Below are 19,320 nucleotides of genomic sequence, written 5' to 3' on the forward strand. Positions count from 1 at the left end.
CACAGTGAGGATCTTGCTAGGCCATCACCGAATCGATTGCACTGAATTTGACCAGCATCTACTGGGGTTGCTATTCAACGCCTTTTTAAGATCAGATTGGCCGTTGATTCGGGTTCTCCTTGAACACAACAGCACATCAGTTGGTGGTACCGATAGGCCCAAAAGAATCGAAGCCAGTTGTTTGGAGAATTTGAGAGAACCTATCGATCTGTTGAATGATGGAGGGTTTCTCCGACGTGTAACCCGAACCACCTTAAACTCACTATGGAAAATAGCTGTGGAGAGGAATAGTTTGGCCATAGCGATGCTTCTACTCGAACATGCCCAGCTGGGCAAAGGATGCCAACATGTTGCTTTAGACGTCAATCTTAGTAGCACCCTATACAGGAACGCCCTAGGAATCTGCACACCATTACAAATAGCCGTAGTATTGCAGCGAACCGAGATAGTCAACCTTTTACTTCATCACAATGACATTGATGTCAATAAACGCGACAACATTACAGGCCAATCTGCTTTGGACATAATAATGAATCCACCTGGAGGCTTCAAGCGGCCAGACACCGAAGCAGCAGACTACATCAAGAAGCTCCTAATAGCTCACGGCGCAATGGTGACAGTACCCATCGCGGAGCAGAATTATGGGGAAAGGGTACAAGCTATCATGGCCGGAGATCCACAGCATGTAAATACGTCATGGTCGCCAGCCGCCGGGGTGCAAATAGCTGGCGCATCATGTGAAGATTTGGAGGGTGATGATCATGCCCAGACTCCGCAACAATCAAATCAATCAATCTTAAGGTTGTCGATTGGTTTGATTAGCTTGCGGCGACGCTGCTGATTGATTGCGGATTGATTGTTAGGGTTTTTGAGCAGATTGATTGCGATTGATTGGTTGATTGGCTGATTGATGCTAAGAAGTAGTATACAGGGGGTTATGGTGTTGTACTCCAGCCTTCTATATCGTACTGTTGTACAATCTCCTCATCTTTGACGTCACTCCACTTATCTTCATCATCACCGTTGTTGTACAAGCCGTCAAAGCCAGCTCGTCTCCACGAACGTACAAGCTGAAGGGCAGCAAGTAACTCGCTGCCAAGAGCTCGCCGGCGCGGCTCAAGTAAATCGCCAAGCTCGCTAAAGAGCCTCTCGCAGTCGCAACTAGATGCTGGTATCGTGAGTATATCAATCGCAAACTGGCTCAAACACGGGTATTTTGAGCGTAATTGAATCCAGTACTTGACTGGGTGGCCATCGCTAAGATACTGTTCGCTTGTCCACTCTGGCTCTTGAGTTCTCCAGCGCTCGTACTCATCGTCGTGGGCAGCCTCTACCTGAGCCTTGTTGCGCCGTACGAGGGCGCCAATCACATCATCTATTCCTCTATGCCTTGGTTTTGCAGTTGTTTGAGATAGAGGACGTGTACGTTGAGGCTTATACGACTGCCAGAGCTGCAGGAAGCCAGCGTTGGCTGATGTTAGCCATTCTGGCTTATCCACCCAGCTGTTCTCGCAGTAGTATTTGTAGTATGGATGGAGGCAGGTAGCAGCGTAGTATGCTGGCGATCGATCGAGCTTGTTGTAGTAATCGTTGGCCTTACTCCAGGCGGCGCGGAGGTTAACAAAGAGGTGATCTTCAGGCGCATCAGGTGGGTTGAAGTCAACTTGCTCGTACGAGCGCGTACGGGCTTCGAGCGCGCCAAGTACGTATTCAAATACAGGAATAGTCTCATATATAGCGCCGTATTTGCCTGCCTTTCCGCGACCCTCAAGCTTCTCCGTAGCAAGCTTAAGCGGCTCTAGGCAGTCCTGATACTCTGTTATCACCGCCCAATCAGCAGCTGTAAGTCCTGTTGATCTCATCCAACTAGGTGCTTCAGGGAGTTTATTGCCACGTTGACAAGCGCGGCGATCTTCAAGGGAGAGTGCGTTAATGTAGTGCTCAGCGTAAGAGTTGTATGCTGCCTGGAGTTGAGTTGCGCGTTTGAAGGCAGCGTAGTAAGAGTTCCAGCGTGTAACAACAGGCTTCACAGGCTCAAGTACGTGGAGGCGCTCTCTAGCTGGCAACTCGGCGTTGGCGGCGGTTTGGAAGCTTCGGAAAATTTCGTGTTGTTGAGGCGTTTTTATATGGTTGATAACGTCGATAAGTACACCTAAGGGCCCTTCTTGACGCCACTCCTGCATGTACACCTCCTCTGTTTGGAGCTGCTCGTCGTTGTTGTTGTTGTACGCCTCTTGATTGCTGCCAAAGATAATTGCCTGGCCAATAAGGTTAAGCGTGTGAGGGCCGCAGCGGAGGCGTCGGTGAGCAGCGTTGAAGTCGTACGCGTGGGCGAGCGAGGAGACTGCAGTATCGTTGTTTGCAGCATTGTCGAGGACGAAGTAGCCGAGTTTATCACTCCCAATACTGTATTCTTGGAGCGTCTTTTTAATTGTATCAGCGATAGCATCACCAGTATGAGAGCCTGCGAGATGTGGGAGGGCGATGGGGAGATCTTGTATCACTCCAGAGGCGTTAGCAAAGTGTGCAACGACTCCAAAGAATCCACGCTTGCCACCCTTTGTCGTCCAACCATCAAAGCTTATGTGGATCTTGCTTGCAGCTTCTGACAGAGCGCAGACAATCTGTGGCTGCATATATTGGAAGAGGCGCATTGCGTAGGTAGCTACACTGCGAGGACTTACCCACAAAGCTGCCTCTGCCTCTGGGTTTGCAAGGCTAATCATCTCGCGAAAGGACGGCCTTGCAAGTAGCTCCATTGGCAAGTTGTTATCAAGAAGGCAGAACACTGCAACTTCACGAAACTGCTGGATGTTGAAGTTGCCCATCGCGTTGGCAGCCTCTTGAGAGACTGCAACACCAGTCTCCAGCGTCTGTCGTAGAGAGAGTTGCTGCCCTGTTCTTCGAGGCTTCAGGCCGTCTTTTGTAAAGCCATGGCCTCGTTTCTGAAGGCCAAGATGAGCTGCAGCTGAGGAGGTGGCCTTTGATACGTCAAAAACTCCACTGCCGCCAGTGTCAATGACCTTGTGGATGTGGCAGTATTTGCATACAAACCACACTCGATTCTGATCGTAGAGCTCAACAACGCGATATCCATGTTGAAAGATCCAACTCTTGACGCGCCGCCCAGTTGTAAGAGGCTTCATGAACCGAGGGAGGCGATCCCAGTTAATGCCGTCAAAGTTATCGCCATTATCAGGCTCTGTATCAACACTAGCCTCTGTTGTTGCTGCTGTACCAGCCTGGCTGCCCTCAGCCGCACCCTCCTCCTCTGTTTGCGACTCGAAAAATTGCGACTCAAACGTTGTGGCCTGGCTTACGGCGGCGCCAAGGGTTTCCTGAGGCGACAGCGATCGCTGAGATAGGACAGAGGGCCTTGATAGGCGCGCCCGTTTGGCGGCGGCGGCGGCGGCAGCAGTATTGGTGGGAACTCGAGAGCGTTTGGCCATCGTGGGCGATACTAAACACTAAAGAAAAATGTCTGTATAGGTAGCTAGGCAACTAGTGTTGTGTGTAAGGGATTATTAGGGAACTGAGTGAGCGAAATCGTTGTTGTATTAAGAACAGCGAAGGACTAGCTATATAGGTGCGGGGTGAAGCCTAGAAGAGGCTAGCCCTAAGCAGAAGGAGCTAGTCCTATAAGAGGAGAGCTAGCTGGTGAGAAGTGAATGCATAGAGACTGGCTTGCCCGGCCGACAGGGATCACAAGCTAAGCGAGATAGGGGTCCAAGATAACTATCTTCAACACCAAAAACCTTCTCTTAATACGACACTACTCGCCTTACAACTCGTTAATAATAAATCAATCTAACTAATCAAATCAATCAATCTGACCTTCGCAAGTTGATTTGATTAGCTATTTTGAAAAGCTTAGATTGAGTTGATTGAGTTGGTAAAAACTCCAAATGACCAATCAAATCAATCAATCTGACCAATCTGGATTGATTGTTGCGGAGTCTGATCATGCCAGCTTCACATTGGATGATCTCATGGAATACGAGCATGATTTCGGTATCGACAACGTAATTTTCGACGAATGGATGGATTTCGATGATTTTGATATGGACCAACACAACAACACATCCATACCGGGGGCTGAAGGGTACGACTATCCGTTGAGCGCCATGGATGATTTGCCTGTCTTGGAATCAAGGGATAGTACATATTGCTCCAGTGGTGTCAGGAACAGGCCTTGGGAATTCTGAGGAGCGTGGAATACGATGGGAGGTGATTTTGGAGTCAGTTTGTTATCGTGAGCCATGTGGGAGGCGACGGAGTTGGGGTTATTTTATAACGAATTACGACTACATGTTTTATATGTGCGTTCCGGGCTTTATTGTCTGCATTATCGTGATTTTCAGAATGAGGGGTGCTAGCAGATGATCAAGATATAAGATAATCGATGAACGGAGCGACAACCATGTGTATTAGGTGACAGATAATAAGACATTAGAATCAAGGAAACTTTCTTTCGAACCGAACGCAACGTGGACTTAATATTCAATTTTTGAATGATATGTAAGTTACAACAAACGTAAAATAAAATATATACAACAGAACCACATCATGCCTCAACCCATCCTGTCGTCCCACACACACTCAACATCGCTTCCTTCATCGCCCTGCCACACATTTCCTGGCACATTCTTCGCCGCGACAGCAGCGCGAAGCTGTGTGCCTAATTGGGGAGGACCAGAACCAATCACCTGTGTCCTACCACTCTCCACTGTCTCATTCATGAAAGTATCGACCAAAGACGCCACATCCGGTCGCGCGTTGTTCAGCCAGGTGATGCTGAAGTTGGGGCATCTGCGACACAGCTCCTCGAGACGGAGCGCCAAAGATATGGAGTCCCCAGATGGAGTCTGTGCCAGTGAGCCCGCATCGCCGTAGTCCTCACTCTTTCCATATCGAAGCTCATGGGAGGGCTGTTGTTGCGTCGTATCCGGCCGGGTGACGAAAATGCGGATTCTGAAACGCTTCTCTGATCCGCTGGACACGATGGGCGCTTTCTCTAGCTTGTCGGCGTCGTGATTTCCAACTTCATTCGTCCATGTCTGATCGAGCTGAGATTTCAGGTAGGCTAGTTCCGGCGCAATCCATGCGAGGTTTTCCAGATGACGCACAGTCCAGACTAGTTCGATGTTGCGCGCGGGTGAAGCATCATCTAGCGCTGTCATGATGGCAGGCAGCGTATAGGTAATTCCTGTGCCACCGGAAATGGCGAGGATATTCGAGACTTCCTCGTTGGCTATAGAGCTTCCGTACGGGCCCATCATGATCACGGGCGTTGACGCTACGCAACGAGGGTAGCAGTTCGCAACTGATTCGGCGAGAGCAGCCAGCTTAGCAGTTTCTCCATTGCAGGCGCGAATGATGTAGGTATGCCTCTGAATTGATGATGAGACACCTGGGTTGGAGGCAGGCGTGAAGGGATGCGACTGCCAGATGTTGAGTGCCGGAAACGTCAAGTAGTAGTGTTGACCAATCGCCCATGCTTTGTGGCTGTGTGTGAACGTCATACGGATGATTGTCCCTGTTGGGTCTTGGAAAGTCTCCATCGTGGAAGGTATTGAATGAAAACCGAAGCCGTGACTGCCATCCTTGTACCCGGTATGGATAAGGCAAGTACGAACGGTACGCGCAACAAGATCGAAACCCATGATGGCTAGTGAGGCTATCATCCAGCACGACAGCTTTTCCCAGTGGCCCCAGCAAGCACCTAGGTAAAGACCGGCGACAATGAGGTGAGACTTGCGGAAGAACTCGTAACCCGTCCAGCGGATCACAGGTCGTAGACTGAAGACGAACAAGAAGGTGATGAAACCCTGTGCAATGCAACCCCAGATCATGTACTTTTGGCTGATCCACTTGTTGTACGTCGTCGGTTGTGGTTGATAAAGCTTTCCTTCAACAATGGTCCAGATGATAGCGTGAACGAATGATTGAACGAGGATGATGCGACCAGTCCAACGGTGCAGGAAGTTAAAGCTCTGGTACGGAATACCCGTGAGCATGCTAAGTATCGAGTCGCGGCTACATAGGGCAATAGTCAACGGCGTGAAAGCGAACGCAAACGCGCCAACACGATCAGAAAAGCCTCCGATGCCACTCCGAGTGTTGTGCAGCTTGGTTCCCTCTATAGGAGTGATCCAAGTCTTGTAGGTTATACCAGCAAACCTTGATGAAGTCAGAAACCATTAACTGCTCATGGACCAGGTGACTCACGAGAAAGCCGTGAAATAGATGCAGAAAAGAGCCAGGATGGTAACCTGCAACCTTGTTGTATATTGAAACATCCTTGTACATTCAGGCATGAGATGCCGCCGGATAGTAGAGCACCCTAGTCTGACTAGTCGATAGGGTAGACTCTGTCTCGCACCATCTCGCTTTCGAGGCCTGAGAAGCCGTGACATGATAATCACCAGTAAGACTGTTCCGAGAAGAGCCCACAATATGAATGTGAAGATCATCGATGTATAGTGATTACCGTATACGGCATCGAGGTATTCGCAACTCCCCGGGTCATTGGTACATGGGAAATTTCGCACCGCGTAGCCCCAATAGTCTATCGTGTATTCGACATGGGTATCGGTTTGAATGTGACGAGCGGCTAGCGCATTGTTGGTCGAGTTGGAAAGCATGATAATGAGAGGACGCAGCGCAGCTACAAGAAAATAAAAACAAAAAATGTGAAGAACGAAAAGATTTCAAATACGGGGCAGCATCACGACAGTACAGAAGAAGAGGGTGTCGATTTAATAACCAATTTCTGCAAGGACATTTCGCAGGTCCCATATTGTTATTGGGCCAAGGCTTGTCGTGCTTTTGACAAGTTGTGGGTTCCGCTGTCAGGTTCCTTCAAGGTAAATATCCAATCGTATTGATTCCAGCCCTGGATCTGAGACGAGACTGTACCCACATGTACCCACCCGAAAGTGCCGATTGTTTTAGAACACGGATTGGACCCCCATGAACAACGTCATACGGTCGAAGACAGTACCTACGTAGATATCACCAGAGCGTGCTTTAGGGCGTGCTATGTAATGCTACAGAGAAACAATATTGAACTCACGTGATACATATATCGAAAAGATATTGAGAGCACGAATGCCTTGACGTGAATGTCCATAATAAAAGCGCGAGGACGCAAAGAGTGTTTGGTCCCGCCAACTACCTTGCCAGGCGGGAGGCTCTCTACTTGATCATGAAAGCTTTCTTTGTTGCGCCGACAAGGTCAACGGTCCTCTTCTGGAGCATTTTCCAACATCTCCTGTAAACGCTGGGGCGTATGTGACATTTTCTTCTAGCAAACTGAGAGCATAGGTAATAGCGGAACGTTGCGGAGAACATCACTGTGGGAACGTGAAACAAGCCGTGTCTGTGCATCGGCTACCGGCAACGAAAGTGGCCACACCAAGCCCTTGTCCAGGACTCCGGCTCAAGGGTATACTTTTCAGCACTAAAATGTAATATAATAAAGCAAAGTCACCTGATGAGATTAGATACAACATATGACCCCAAGGCGCGGAGGCTTCCGTTGCATCCGTGTACTTTCTCTGATAGAACGAAATAATATTTGAACTCGAGAAAGACTACTTCCATGTGCTATCAACAGAGACCGCACTTGCACATCCCTTCGGTACGGTATATGCACGATTGGCGCCAGACTCATATGTTACAGAGCCACTGCTTTCAACCTTGATGAACTTGTACTCGAGGCTGGTCCCGGCCGGCAGCTTGATGGTTGTTGTCCAAAGCGGATTGGAAGATGTGTATTGGCTGGCAAAGAGTGCTGGCGCAGACGCTGTGTTCCAACTCCCAAGCTGTGAGATTGATCCAGCAATCTTCACAGTCTGTCCGAATGACGTTGTGGCCTTGGAGTTGAAGGTCACCGCTACAGTGGCGAAAGGGGTTGCACAACCGCTAGCTACCGCTGTGGATGTGCTAGTTGTCGCTGTCGTTGTCGGCTTTGATGATGAGGTGGGGGCCTTGCTCGATGTGGGGGGAGTTGAGCCTCCCGATCCGGTACCAGTGATCTGGATATCGGCGCATGTCAAGTAAACCTGCGGCGTCTGGAAAGAGTTCCACTTGAACGAAAGCAGGGTGTGATTGCTTGTGTAGTTGGGAATCTTGATCTTGGAGCTAACGGTGTATCCACCTGCGATGCTTGTATAGCACGAGTTCAGCGGTGCGTTGTCGACGCCCCTGCATCTCGAACCATCATTGAAGCCACCACCTATACGAGTTCAGTCTTTCGTCGGGTTTCTAGAAGATGAGAAGTCACGTACAAGTAAACCAGTCATTTCTGTAGCAGGCCTGCCCCACTTGGCAGTCGGGGTTGTATCCGCACGTCTGTCCCGGGACATCTGTGCACTTTAATTCACCAGCCTCGAAGCATTTCTCAGCAGCCTGCTTCTCCGCCTCGGTAGGAAGATATCCTGGTGTTAAAAACTTGTCGACGATAGCTTGATTTTGGCATATCCGGTAACTGAACATGCCGCCGTGGTCGCCATTGGCATCGAGGCACCACTGCACGTCCACAACATCCCCAGCCTTGTACGTGATGACGGGTTGGGAACCCCATCTCGGGCCGGGTTGATTGTAGTCGACAGAGACGCGGGCGTTGTATCCACAAGGTCCAGAGCGACCAACAGCTGCAGCATCGAGGTCCGGCCACGCCGTTACGGGCTCTAGAATCGTGCACTCGGGACAAGTATCTGCTCCAGACTTTAAGGCGTCAGCGAATGGCTTCCAGAGGAGGTCTTATCAACGTTGACATTGACCGAACAGGTAAACTTACTTGCGCATTCAGACCGGTCCGACTCATAGGGGAAGAAAGATAGCCATGCGCATAAGCGCTAGCTGCAAGAGCAAGAACTGGTACAACTTTGGACAACATAATCGGGAAAGGTGGAACTCTCAACAGATTTGATAAAGACCAGATAAATAGCTGGAGACTTGCACTACTGATCGCACAATACGCAATGTTAAAGAGCAATCCTCCATAGCTATATACAGCCATTCTTCAGCAACTCACTATCAGCAATTTCGATACCCTCTTGGCCTCTTTGATGCGATAGTTCTCCGTTCCTGGTGTCGATCAGCTGCCAAATTTTACATGGTTATAGAGCGGCTTTATTATTCCATTGGATCAAAGTCGGCACAGTCTGCAGAGCACTTTGGCCTCTCCAACATGGATTTCGTAAATGATGCTCACAAAGGCGAGTAGTGCATTTCTGCGAAGTTTGATGCCTCATTTGGGCCGCATGGCTGGTTCTGCTACCGTAATTTTATGCATTAGCATGCCGGCTCCACACTCTGCTACAACTCCGTGGATTCCTGGATTCGTGGAATTACCATCTGCAAGATGCATCGCATAGCCAATAGCACCAACACCGGACCGCGTCCGCTTCTTGCGCTAATCATGATGGAAGAATCTAGCGTCCTTCGGCCGCTTGCCGTGGTGGTGGTAGTGGTTGCGACAGCTGTCAGCACCGGCACCACGATTGGATCAGTGTCGGGACGAAGTAAGAGCTAAGAGCCCAGCCATGAAAGAAAGCCCCAAGGACGGTCATGAGGCCTTCAAAACGTTGTCCGGCCCGCGCCTTAGATTGAAAATCACATGGCTACTGCCGGATCGCGGGGACTCCACCTTCAGGATCATGACACTAAGCACCCAAACCCGAGGCACATCAGCTCGCTTACGCCGCCACCGTCATCTAGCCCTTGCGACAATTCTCATTTCCCCTGGAAGCTCCGCATCCTCTAGTCTACCCTAGAGTCAATGCGCGGAGCCAGCGCGCAGTCAGCGCGAAGCCAGCGCTATATACACGGCAGCCAATACCGGAACTGGAAGAGTCGGAATCAATGATTACGACTTTCGGCAGCTTCCTGATTAGGCCTCTGCACCGTTTTCTGTACCCCGCGGACCTGTTTCAACCGTCCACGAGGTATGCTAAGGGCCTACCATCCAGTCCGATGATCACCTAAAAGTAAAATGATCGTCCAGGCACATCTCCATCAGTGGATTCAAGACGGACCGAGGGCTTGTTAACTAGCCTCCGCGACTCCTTTAGCATCATTAACCACGGTGAAGGCGCACCCGAGTCGACGACGGACTCTAGTAAGCACGACTCGGAGCTGAGGGGATCGTGAAGGATTGTCCACAACCCACTTGTGGCACTTCTATAAGTTAAACAGTCGACCCCGTCCAAAGTCAAAGGCATCACACCCTGAGCACCTCAATCACCAGCTCCGGGAAGCATCACCTCGCCAGCATGTTGTTACTCAACCGCCTTGCCACCGTTCTCTTCTCCATCACTTCCGTTGTCAACGCGGCTGATACCGCCGCCTGGAAGTCTCGCAGCATCTACTTCGTCTTGACCGATCGTATTGCTCGCAGCAGTAGTGATGCTGGTGGCAGCGCATGCAGCAACCTCGGCAACTACTGCGGTGGGACGTTCAAAGGTCTTCAAGCCAAGCTTGACTACATTCAAGGACTAGGTTTTGATTCCATCTGGATCACTCCGGTCGTTTCGAGTATGCTCAATATCCATGTATCTGGGGAAGTACATGCTGACAATACACAGACAAGGCTGCTGGATACCATGGCTACTGGGCCGAGGATCTGTACAAAATCAACTCAAACTATGGCACAGCTGCCGACCTGAAGAGCTTGACGGCTGCTGCCCATGCAAAGGGCATGTACGTCATGGTTGATGTTGTTGCTAACCATATGGGCCCGGGTGCTGTTACCGCCAACCAACCCGCACCGCTGAACCTGTCTTCAACTTACCACACTCCCTGCGCTATCGACTACAGCAATCAGAACAGTGTCGAGGTATGCGAAATTGCCGGTCTTCCCGACATCAACACGTCTCTCACCTCGGTCCGCGACACATTCAAGACCTGGATTTCCTACCTTGTCAAGGAGTACAGCTTCGACGGCGTCCGCATCGACACTGTCAAGCACGTTGAGAAGGACTTCTGGCCAGGCTTTGCTGCTGCAGCTGGTGTCTACAGCATCGGCGAAGTATTTGATGGAAACCCAGACTACCTTGCCCAGTACGCCAAGCTCATGCCCGGTCTGCTGAACTATGCGGTTTACTATCCCATGAACAACTTCTATCAGCAGAAGGGCTCATCTCAAGCACTCGTAGATATGATGAACACAGTCAGCAGCACGTTCCCGGATCCTGCGGCACTTGGTACTTTCCTCGACAACCACGACAACAAGCGTTGGTTGGCCGTGAAGAACGACAAAACCCTGCTTACAAACTGTTTGGCTTACGTCATCCTCGCACGTGGTATTCCCATCGTGTACTACGGGACTGAGCAAGGCTACGCTGGTGGCGATGACCCAGCCAACCGAGAGGACCTCTGGCGAAGCAGCTTCAGCACCAACACCGACATGTACCAGAACATTAAGAAGTTGACAGCCGCAAGGAAGTCGGCAGGAGGTCTAGGCGGAAATGACCACGTCCATCTCTATGTGGCCGCCACCGCCTATGCCTGGAGTCGCGCAGGAGGCAACCTTGTCGTCCTTACCACAAACAGCGGAAGCACCTCCAACGCGCAGCACTGCTTCAACACCCAGAAGGCCAACGGCAGATGGATCGACGTATACGGAAGCCAGGGCACAGTGACCGCCGACGGCAGCGGTAACATCTGTGTGAATGTCAAGAACGGCAACCCTGTGGTCCTCCTCGCCTCCTCCGGCACACCCACCACCGGCACTACTCTCACCACACGCACAGCCACTGGCGTTGCCACCGGATGCCCAACCACAGTTTCTGTAACCTTCACTGACCGCGTTGTCACTGTTCCCGGCGACACAATCAAGATGACAGGCAACACCGCTCAGCTGGGTAACTGGACCCCAGCCAACGGACTTACCCTTTCAGCAGCGAGCTACACCTCAAGCAACCCAATCTGGACCATCACAGTACCGTTGGCCGCTGGATCAACCATCCAGTACAAGTTTGCGAAGATTAGCAGCGGAGGCACCACCAGCTGGGAGAACGACCCGAACCGCTCTTACACTGCGCCCAAGTGCCAGGCAAGCGATAGTGTGAACACTACGTTTCAATGATGATATAGACTATGATTTTATGGGTTGATGAAGACAATGGAGATTTTTCACTAGAAGTATAATCATCGCTTTTAACGAATATGAAAGTCTTCACTTGATCAAGATTGCATGTTCTTTGCTGACACAATGAGACTGAACTGAAATCATTTTACGTCATTTCTGCCAGGCCTTGTGGTTTCCAGCAATTACATACTGAACTCCCTCAATATCACTCACTCACGGCCCTTCAAGATCACACCCACCCAGCCCTCAAACACCACAGTTATGACTTTAGGAATTATCATATCCCTCCACAGCTCCAAAGCCGTCCTCGGTCTTCAGCACAGCATCATCACCAATGGGGTCTTCAAATCCGGACATCTCCGACACTACTGAATTCTGAGATTAGCCCATAATTTTTTTGGTATCAAAAGCAAATCCTTTTATTTTGACCAAATATTTCTTGTTTGTGTTTAATCTCCGTTACTGTATCGGGTCACTTGTATTTTGTTTGTATCTAATTACTGGTTGTGCGCCGTTAGTCTACGGACTTTGTAATCTATCTTTGCCACCCAAGACTGACTATCTTCAACGTCTCTCAGTCTGCCCGTACGGCGAAATTTATGGAAAACGCGCTAGAGAAAAAGAAAAAGAACGGACCAAAACTCTACTTCAAGTCGTCCCGTCAAACTATGAAGACACTAGACTAAAGACATCAACCAGAGTTCGCGAATTGGCAACCTGATCGTCAACGAAACCTCACACCAGCGCAAACCTTACAGCGATCGCAGCGATGCGAAAAGCCCTAGGGCTATTACTTATCATGATGATTTGCGATGATATTCCCAATTAGACGCCCGATGTCGGACGTGTTGTTCATGCGGTGTCAGTTACGCCCGAGTTGTGATCATCGCGTGTGGCGTTCAGACACACTCCACACCCACGAGGTGCATCCTGCGGTTTAAAAGCACGCCTGGATACTCGTGTAACGTGTATTCCGTGTTTTATAGGTTTCTGCTGAATCAAATGTGTATAATGTCTGATCCTTCAGGGTACTGAGATTCACATGGCGGTGTTAGGATACTGTGGACTGTGAGTACGATTCCATCGGCTCAAGGAAGAAGAGGTAGAGACAGCTTGAATTTTTGATACTATTATCATCTGTTATACTTGATGTGGACCATTCTCATCATGGAAAACACAATCATAAGATAAGGCCGTGTACGATCAGATCTCTTCGGCCCCAAAGTCAACACCAACGTGTTTCAAGGCGTCCATCACGACAAGTTTGTCAAAAGCTTGGCGGGAACAGTTTCATACGCCCGACGGAGCTTAGCCAAGAGGCGGAGCTGCTTTGAATAGCGGTGATGGTCTAAGACATGTGTCCGTGACCGATCTGTTGTCCAAGAGAGTTTTTGGAGAATCCATATGACTCTAAATGCATGCGCGACACTACTCATGCTCTATATGCTTTGAAGACAAAATCAAGAATTCATACCATGATAGCCACTTCAACGGTGGCATCTAGCGAACAAAACATGTAGATTGCGGCACAGTCAGTTGGTGTTGAACGCCTAGGGGGATCGGTTTCAGTCCTTTCGCGCCCCAATCGGACCACACTGCTTACGAATAACCTCACTTTTGAATCTCGACTGTCACACCATACACAGCTTATGGAAGTAACAGGCGTAAGCGAGAGCAAGTTTCAACCGCCAGTGGCACTAAGACAGTGTCGCTTTGCATCACTCACACTGCAGTCCATCGTTCTCCTCATCCGCCCCAATCAAGGCATTCTGTTTTCGACCGTTCTGTAGGTGATGGCGCACACTATTAAACTATGCCATCTTCCTCCCCCGCGCAAGTTCTACCCATCTTCACGTCCCCCAAGCCCGCGCGCAACAAATACCTCACTCTACCTCCCACTCCAATAGCTTCCCCGTCTCCCCAAAATGAAGCCCTTCACCGCACACTCATGGCTTCAATTCTGGTTCTACGGCTTATACCCCGCCTTGATGCTTACACTCTCCGCACTGGGTATCTTCGGTACCCTAGCACTATGGCCCTTCCGACCCAAACGTCCAGCGCCTCAATCATGTGAGACAATCAGGAGGTTAGTACATTTTCCCACCTACACCTTCATCATCCACATGTAAGAACAACCACTAAACCCAGCCCCAGGACCCGCAAACCCCACCATCCCCCCCCTCACAAAAACCCATACCCTCTCCTCCACACACACATCAACAGCCTCCCTCAAACCCTCCCTTCCCCTTCCCCACCACAACATCAACCCCGCACATTTCAAATCCATAGAATCGGAACCATCATACAACAAACATCCCGCGTTCCGCTACTCTTTCGTTCCCCCCCTCACCTTTCGGGGCCACAACACCGATACGCAGGCCGTCGTACCGTGCGTTGGAGGTAGAGGGCGAGAACACGGCGCCGATGCGTGTGAGGTCGCTAAGGCACTTTTTGTTGCCGCCGTCGTTGGTGAGGCGGAGTGGGGTTGATGGTGATGGCGATGGTGGGGGGAGGTTAGGCAAGTTGGTGGAGGATGAGAGGGGGTGTGAGATGGTTTAGGGGAGAGGAGGGTAGCTGTGGAGGGCTTGGGTACCTATTTGGGATTAGGTTTCTTTTGGTATAGTGGCGCGAATGTAGTGTGGTATCGTTTTTTTCTGTGTGGTAAATGGAGACTACGGGTTGTTTGTAGGTAGTGACTGACACAATAGCCAGGAATTGACTTTGGGGCTTTTTGTTTTAGTATAAAGCAACATCGCGCTACTTGCCCTGACACAAATCTGTTCGATTTGCAATTAATCTGCTCGATATTAGTGTTGAACCAGCAGTATGATATTATATTTTCCATATTCACCGAGACGAACAAATTCTTCACAGACTCCCATGAAAAAGATACGTTCATGTCGATACAAAATGCCATACATACATTGACAAGCCATCACATCCCTATATCATACACATCGTCATCAAATCATAAACCAACGATCAAAACACAACATCTAATTCCACAAGCTCCTATAATGCCCGAAAATATCTTCTACAAACATTCTAGCCCTCAAATATGTACACTCCCATCCCACCCTCTACCTCGAACCCACCCATCTAGCAGGTAAACGTCGGAGGACCAGGGTTCTTGTAACTTGTAGGAATCGGGTAATTGATATTAATCAAAATACCCGGATCCGTCGCACTATAAGCACCGGGGAAAGCCACCAAGTTGGTCGGCGTCTTGCTGCCACCACCCGTGACTTCAATCTGGGCGCAAGAAAGGTAGAATTGCGCACCGCCTCTTGTACCGGCAGTGTGTATCGCAATGTGCTCGTTGCGCATGAGGTATTTGCCTGGCGCGATGCACGAGGGGATGTTGATGTTGTAGTTTGCGGCGCCTGGGGTGGGTTGTGTTAGTAGATTGTCATTTTTGGCTCAGTGCTCAACCACGCATGTAAACCCCCAATAAAGAAAGACGAGAGGGGTAAAAGGCAACTCACTCAACCAAGTCAACTGACTCCCGAACTTTGGCTGTTCAGCATAAATCCTAAACCACACAGCACCGGTAGGATCCCAGGTGTTCACATCCTGACCTTCCGGCACCTTGGCGAGGTACGATTGGAAGGGGCCCGGGTGGTACGCATTTGGGTTTACGCTGACTTTGACTGAGGAGCCGGCGGCTACGCTGAGGGCGCCAGAGGTACCGGGGCGGAGCTGGTTGCAGCGGATGTCGGAGCTCGTGACGTCGCCGACGAAGCCGTTGTCTTGCCAGTTCTTGGCTTGGCGGACGTGAACCCAGGTGCCGTCGCCGTTGATGGAGGGTAGGGTGTCTGTAGGATGTTGGTTTTAGATGGAGTGTGATGGGGGAGTGTTGTTTTGGAGTGTAGTGAGGGGAGAAGGGAGGGGAGATGTACAGTGAGCACTAGCCAGTGTCGCACCAGCAGCGATGAGGAGAGCAGAAGTCTTCATCTTGAGCGTTGATATCCGGTCCTTTGGTAGATCGGCCAGATGTAAAGAATATGTATTTCGTATTCCCATCCCTCCTCACCCACATATATACCTCCCTTCCTTCCTCCCACACACACAACCACCGGCAATACGCACTCCACACCCGGCACTCTCGCCCCAACCACGCGGCCACGCCTCCATGCATGCCTCCTTCCTCTTCGTCCCCATACACAAAAAGAACGCAAGCCAGAACCCGCAAAAATATATATTACCACATATAGCCTCAATCTATCCGGCAACCAGTCTTGGCTCACGCTAGCGACGGATGCCGGTCCCGTCGCTAACAACACGACCAATGGAGATGCGTGCAGCCCTGGGTAGTACTATATTAGCTACGTCAATGCCGTAATGGGGTTTAATATGAGAGTGGTCACATGGGGTGTGCTGGCGATATTAGAAGGGTGGATGTGAGGATGTTTGGTCTGGGTTCTGGGGATTGGTAAGGCGGGTTGGGTTGACTTGGGTTCGGTCGGTCCTTTGGGGCAGGGTGATAGAGAGATGGGAGATAGAGGATAATGGGTGACGATCGAGATGCGATGCGACGGTAGGTAAATGAGGCTTGGTAGGCGTATTGGTAGATTAACGGATCGGGGATAGCAGTGGATGTGTCTGGGACAAGTTGTGGCTTTGTTAATATAGATGATATTGCGGAACGACGGGACATTGTAGGTATATGCCGAGGGACTATACTGTACTATACTACACACGCGCCTTCCGGACAAGGACGGGCCATGACGTAATGCAGGTTTGTTCTTTTGCATCACACATGGTCTTTGGCCTCGACCTCGCTATCATGTCTCCCACCTAATTTGTCGTTCGCGCCGGTTACAACTGCCAGGTCTTCATCCGCAGCAGCATCAAAGTTCTTGCCCCGGTACTCTGGTCCGATTGCCGTCAACAGGATAACGTATGCATAGACACAGCCCATGAAGATGCAAATGACAAGACCGTACTTGTACCGCTCCGTCTTTCCCTTTGGTGGTAGCGGGAATTGCTCGCCAATTGTGGCTTCAATTGTGGAGGAGGCCGAGGACGCAAGGTTACCGAGCTGATAACTTGTTCCGACGACAAAGGTACGGAAGGCGCCGGGTGAGAGTTCCATGAGGTGGATGGGAATGACGCCCCAGGCACCTTGGACGCAGAATTGTTGGAAGAAGGCCGCAGCTATGACGGCGTTGCTGGAGGTGAAGGTGTATGGGTAGAGGAGTGCGCCGCCGATGACACACATGACAATTATACATATGCGACGACCGAAGATGGAGGACGAATATCCAACGATAGTACCGCCGCACATGGCGCCTAGGTTGGCGACGACCTGAGTGACGGTGACCTGGTTAGGAGAGAAGTTGTACTGGTTGCTCAACATGGTGGGGTATAGATCCTGACTTCCATGCGACATGAAGTTGAAGCCAGCCATCAACAACACAAGGTACACAAGCACCATCCAGTGACGCTTCAGTGCGACCTTGCCCTCTTCAAAAAATACCTTGGCTGCGTTGGGCTCTTCTTCGCGGAGTCGCTTGCGCTCGAGGTAAGCTTTCGTTTCTGGGAGACAGAGACGGAAGAGGATAATTAGGACAGGGGGTCCGGCACCGAACCAGAAAAGTGGGCGCCATCCATGGCCGACGGTGTTGACAAAAGCGCGGGAGAAGACAGTGGCGAGAAGGTATCCAAAGGCATACCCTTGTTGTAGCATACCCGAGATGATACCACGGGCTTGTTCAGGGCAGTCTTCAAGGGCTAAAGAGGTCAGTCATTCATCTGACCCTGAGTAGAAGAATAAGACTTACCAGTAGCAGCAGCATTCCCATACAACCCACCCATAGCAATACCAAACAACGCCCTAACCGCCAAGAACTCTTTATACGTAGAGCAAAACCCCGTCCCTAACTCCAACACAATAAACAACAAATTATTAACAATAAACGGCCACTTCCTCCCATACCGATCGGCCGCCAAACCAAAGATGATACTACCCACGCTCCTCAGCATAAGCACCAGCGTGATACCCCACGTAATATTCGTCTTTGTCTTGCCAAACGTCTCAGCCAGATCCGACACAGTCAAGGAGACAGTGAAGAAGTCAAACGCATCCCACGTCCAAGCGAAAAAGGCGACAAGGAAGAAAAGCCATTGCTGCAGGTTCAACATGCGGAGCAGAGCAATCGGATTAGCCACCTTGTCGTGTGCGGGTTTGAGCGTCGGAATGCGCGTTGCGATGTAGCGACCAGCCGACATCTTGTGATGGGTAGGGGGATGAACGTATTCACGCTCCTCAGCGCCATCGTACTTATCCGCCATGACTGCGGAGGAAGAGAAGGAAAGGAGGGGGCAAGGATAATTGTGAGAAGTGGCTGGTAGCCAGGAGTCCGATTCAGTGTACCGTGATGTTCGTCTTCCAAAGAGCAACCGGATGGATAGATGCAACCGCGCCTGCAACAGACACACCCTTCTCACCTCGGAGGGAGGGCTCTGCCACCGCTATTTAAACCACACACATACTCTAACCCACCTCTCCAACCTGTCCATTCTGCCAACAATACCGTGCAGCCCACACAACAGCATGACATTGCGCTAACCCCGCATGTCAGCTCGTGAACCAATAGCTCCCCCGCAAGGGCCCGTAGAAGGCTGCGGGGGCCGGCACCGCAGACCCCAGCTTGGTTAGTCAAGACACCACATAAGCCGTGCTAAGCGTAGCTAAGAGTCGCTTGGCTGGATGAGAAACGGGGATAAAAGCCTTTCCAGGGCTTGTCAAGGGTGGGACGGCAAAAGCTTGGTTGGGTTGGCGAGTCGTGCGCACATGCACATGTGCGACGGAGTGGACGGGTTACTGGATTTGGATACTGCATGGTGTGCTGATGTCATGAAGACTGTATTTCGATACAGCGTACAGGTTTGTTAGCATATCAGCCAGCGCGCGTTTCAACGAAAGACTGAAGCCGTGAAGGCGATCTACAATACGACATCCATCCCCACACTGGGGTATCCAGGTCCTACTCCTGCTCCCCGCCTCGGGCTTCCTCGGACGTAATCTCACGACAGACAGCTCGACCAACACGTCTTCGGGCACAGAAATATCCCCCGCCCAACCCCACAGTGACATGCCATGCACATACTATGCGCGCACTCGATACGAAGACTGAATCAGCAAACCTCTGAATCATGACATATCCCTGCCACACGTGAAGACCCAGAAAAATATCCCGCTTGTGTATAGACACACTATC

General features: G+C 50.6%; 6 protein-coding genes across 6 annotated transcripts; 1 reads left to right on the forward strand and 5 right to left on the reverse strand.

Annotated features, from left to right (window-relative positions):
* Positions 1-935: 935 nt before the first annotated feature.
* On the reverse strand, positions 936-3,449 carry PtrM4_120540 (Dimer-Tnp-hAT domain containing protein; the record flags this gene model as incomplete). Its single annotated transcript, XM_066108428.1, has 2 exons — positions 936-3,338; positions 3,432-3,449. The coding sequence occupies 2 exons, from the start codon at positions 3,447-3,449 to the stop codon at positions 936-938; spliced, it is 2,421 nt and encodes an 806-aa protein (XP_065961613.1).
* Positions 3,450-4,571: 1,122 nt separating this feature from the next.
* PtrM4_120550 (ferric reductase) lies at positions 4,572-6,299 on the reverse strand (the record flags this gene model as incomplete). The annotated part of the gene is made up of 2 exons (XM_001935338.2): positions 4,572-6,180; positions 6,229-6,299. 2 exons carry the CDS (start codon positions 6,297-6,299, stop codon positions 4,572-4,574), a joined length of 1,680 nt encoding a protein of 559 aa, XP_001935373.2.
* A 1,984-nt stretch (positions 6,300-8,283) lies between these two features.
* On the reverse strand, positions 8,284-8,902 carry PtrM4_120560 (carbohydrate-binding module family 20 protein; the record flags this gene model as incomplete). Its single annotated transcript, XM_001935339.2, has 2 exons — positions 8,284-8,730; positions 8,804-8,902. 2 exons carry the CDS (start codon positions 8,900-8,902, stop codon positions 8,284-8,286), a joined length of 546 nt encoding a protein of 181 aa, XP_001935374.2.
* Positions 8,903-10,280: 1,378 nt separating this feature from the next.
* Positions 10,281-12,094, forward strand: PtrM4_120570 (alpha-amylase A type-3 precursor; the record flags this gene model as incomplete). The annotated part of the gene is made up of 2 exons (XM_001935340.1): positions 10,281-10,542; positions 10,593-12,094. 2 exons carry the CDS (start codon positions 10,281-10,283, stop codon positions 12,092-12,094), a joined length of 1,764 nt encoding a protein of 587 aa, XP_001935375.1.
* Positions 12,095-15,196: 3,102 nt separating this feature from the next.
* PtrM4_120580 (Glyco-hydro-61 multi-domain protein) lies at positions 15,197-16,051 on the reverse strand (the record flags this gene model as incomplete). Its single annotated transcript, XM_001935342.1, has 3 exons — positions 15,197-15,480; positions 15,583-15,912; positions 15,997-16,051. 3 exons carry the CDS (start codon positions 16,049-16,051, stop codon positions 15,197-15,199), a joined length of 669 nt encoding a protein of 222 aa, XP_001935377.1.
* Positions 16,052-16,850: 799 nt separating this feature from the next.
* PtrM4_120590 (AraJ, Arabinose efflux permease) lies at positions 16,851-18,391 on the reverse strand (the record flags this gene model as incomplete). Its single annotated transcript, XM_001935343.2, has 2 exons — positions 16,851-17,830; positions 17,881-18,391. 2 exons carry the CDS (start codon positions 18,389-18,391, stop codon positions 16,851-16,853), a joined length of 1,491 nt encoding a protein of 496 aa, XP_001935378.2.
* Between the last annotated feature and the right edge of the window lie 929 nt (positions 18,392-19,320).

Source organism: Pyrenophora tritici-repentis, chromosome 6 (genome assembly GCF_003171515.1).
Source record: "Pyrenophora tritici-repentis strain M4 chromosome 6, whole genome shotgun sequence".
NCBI classification, from domain to species: domain Eukaryota; kingdom Fungi; phylum Ascomycota; class Dothideomycetes; order Pleosporales; family Pleosporaceae; genus Pyrenophora; species Pyrenophora tritici-repentis.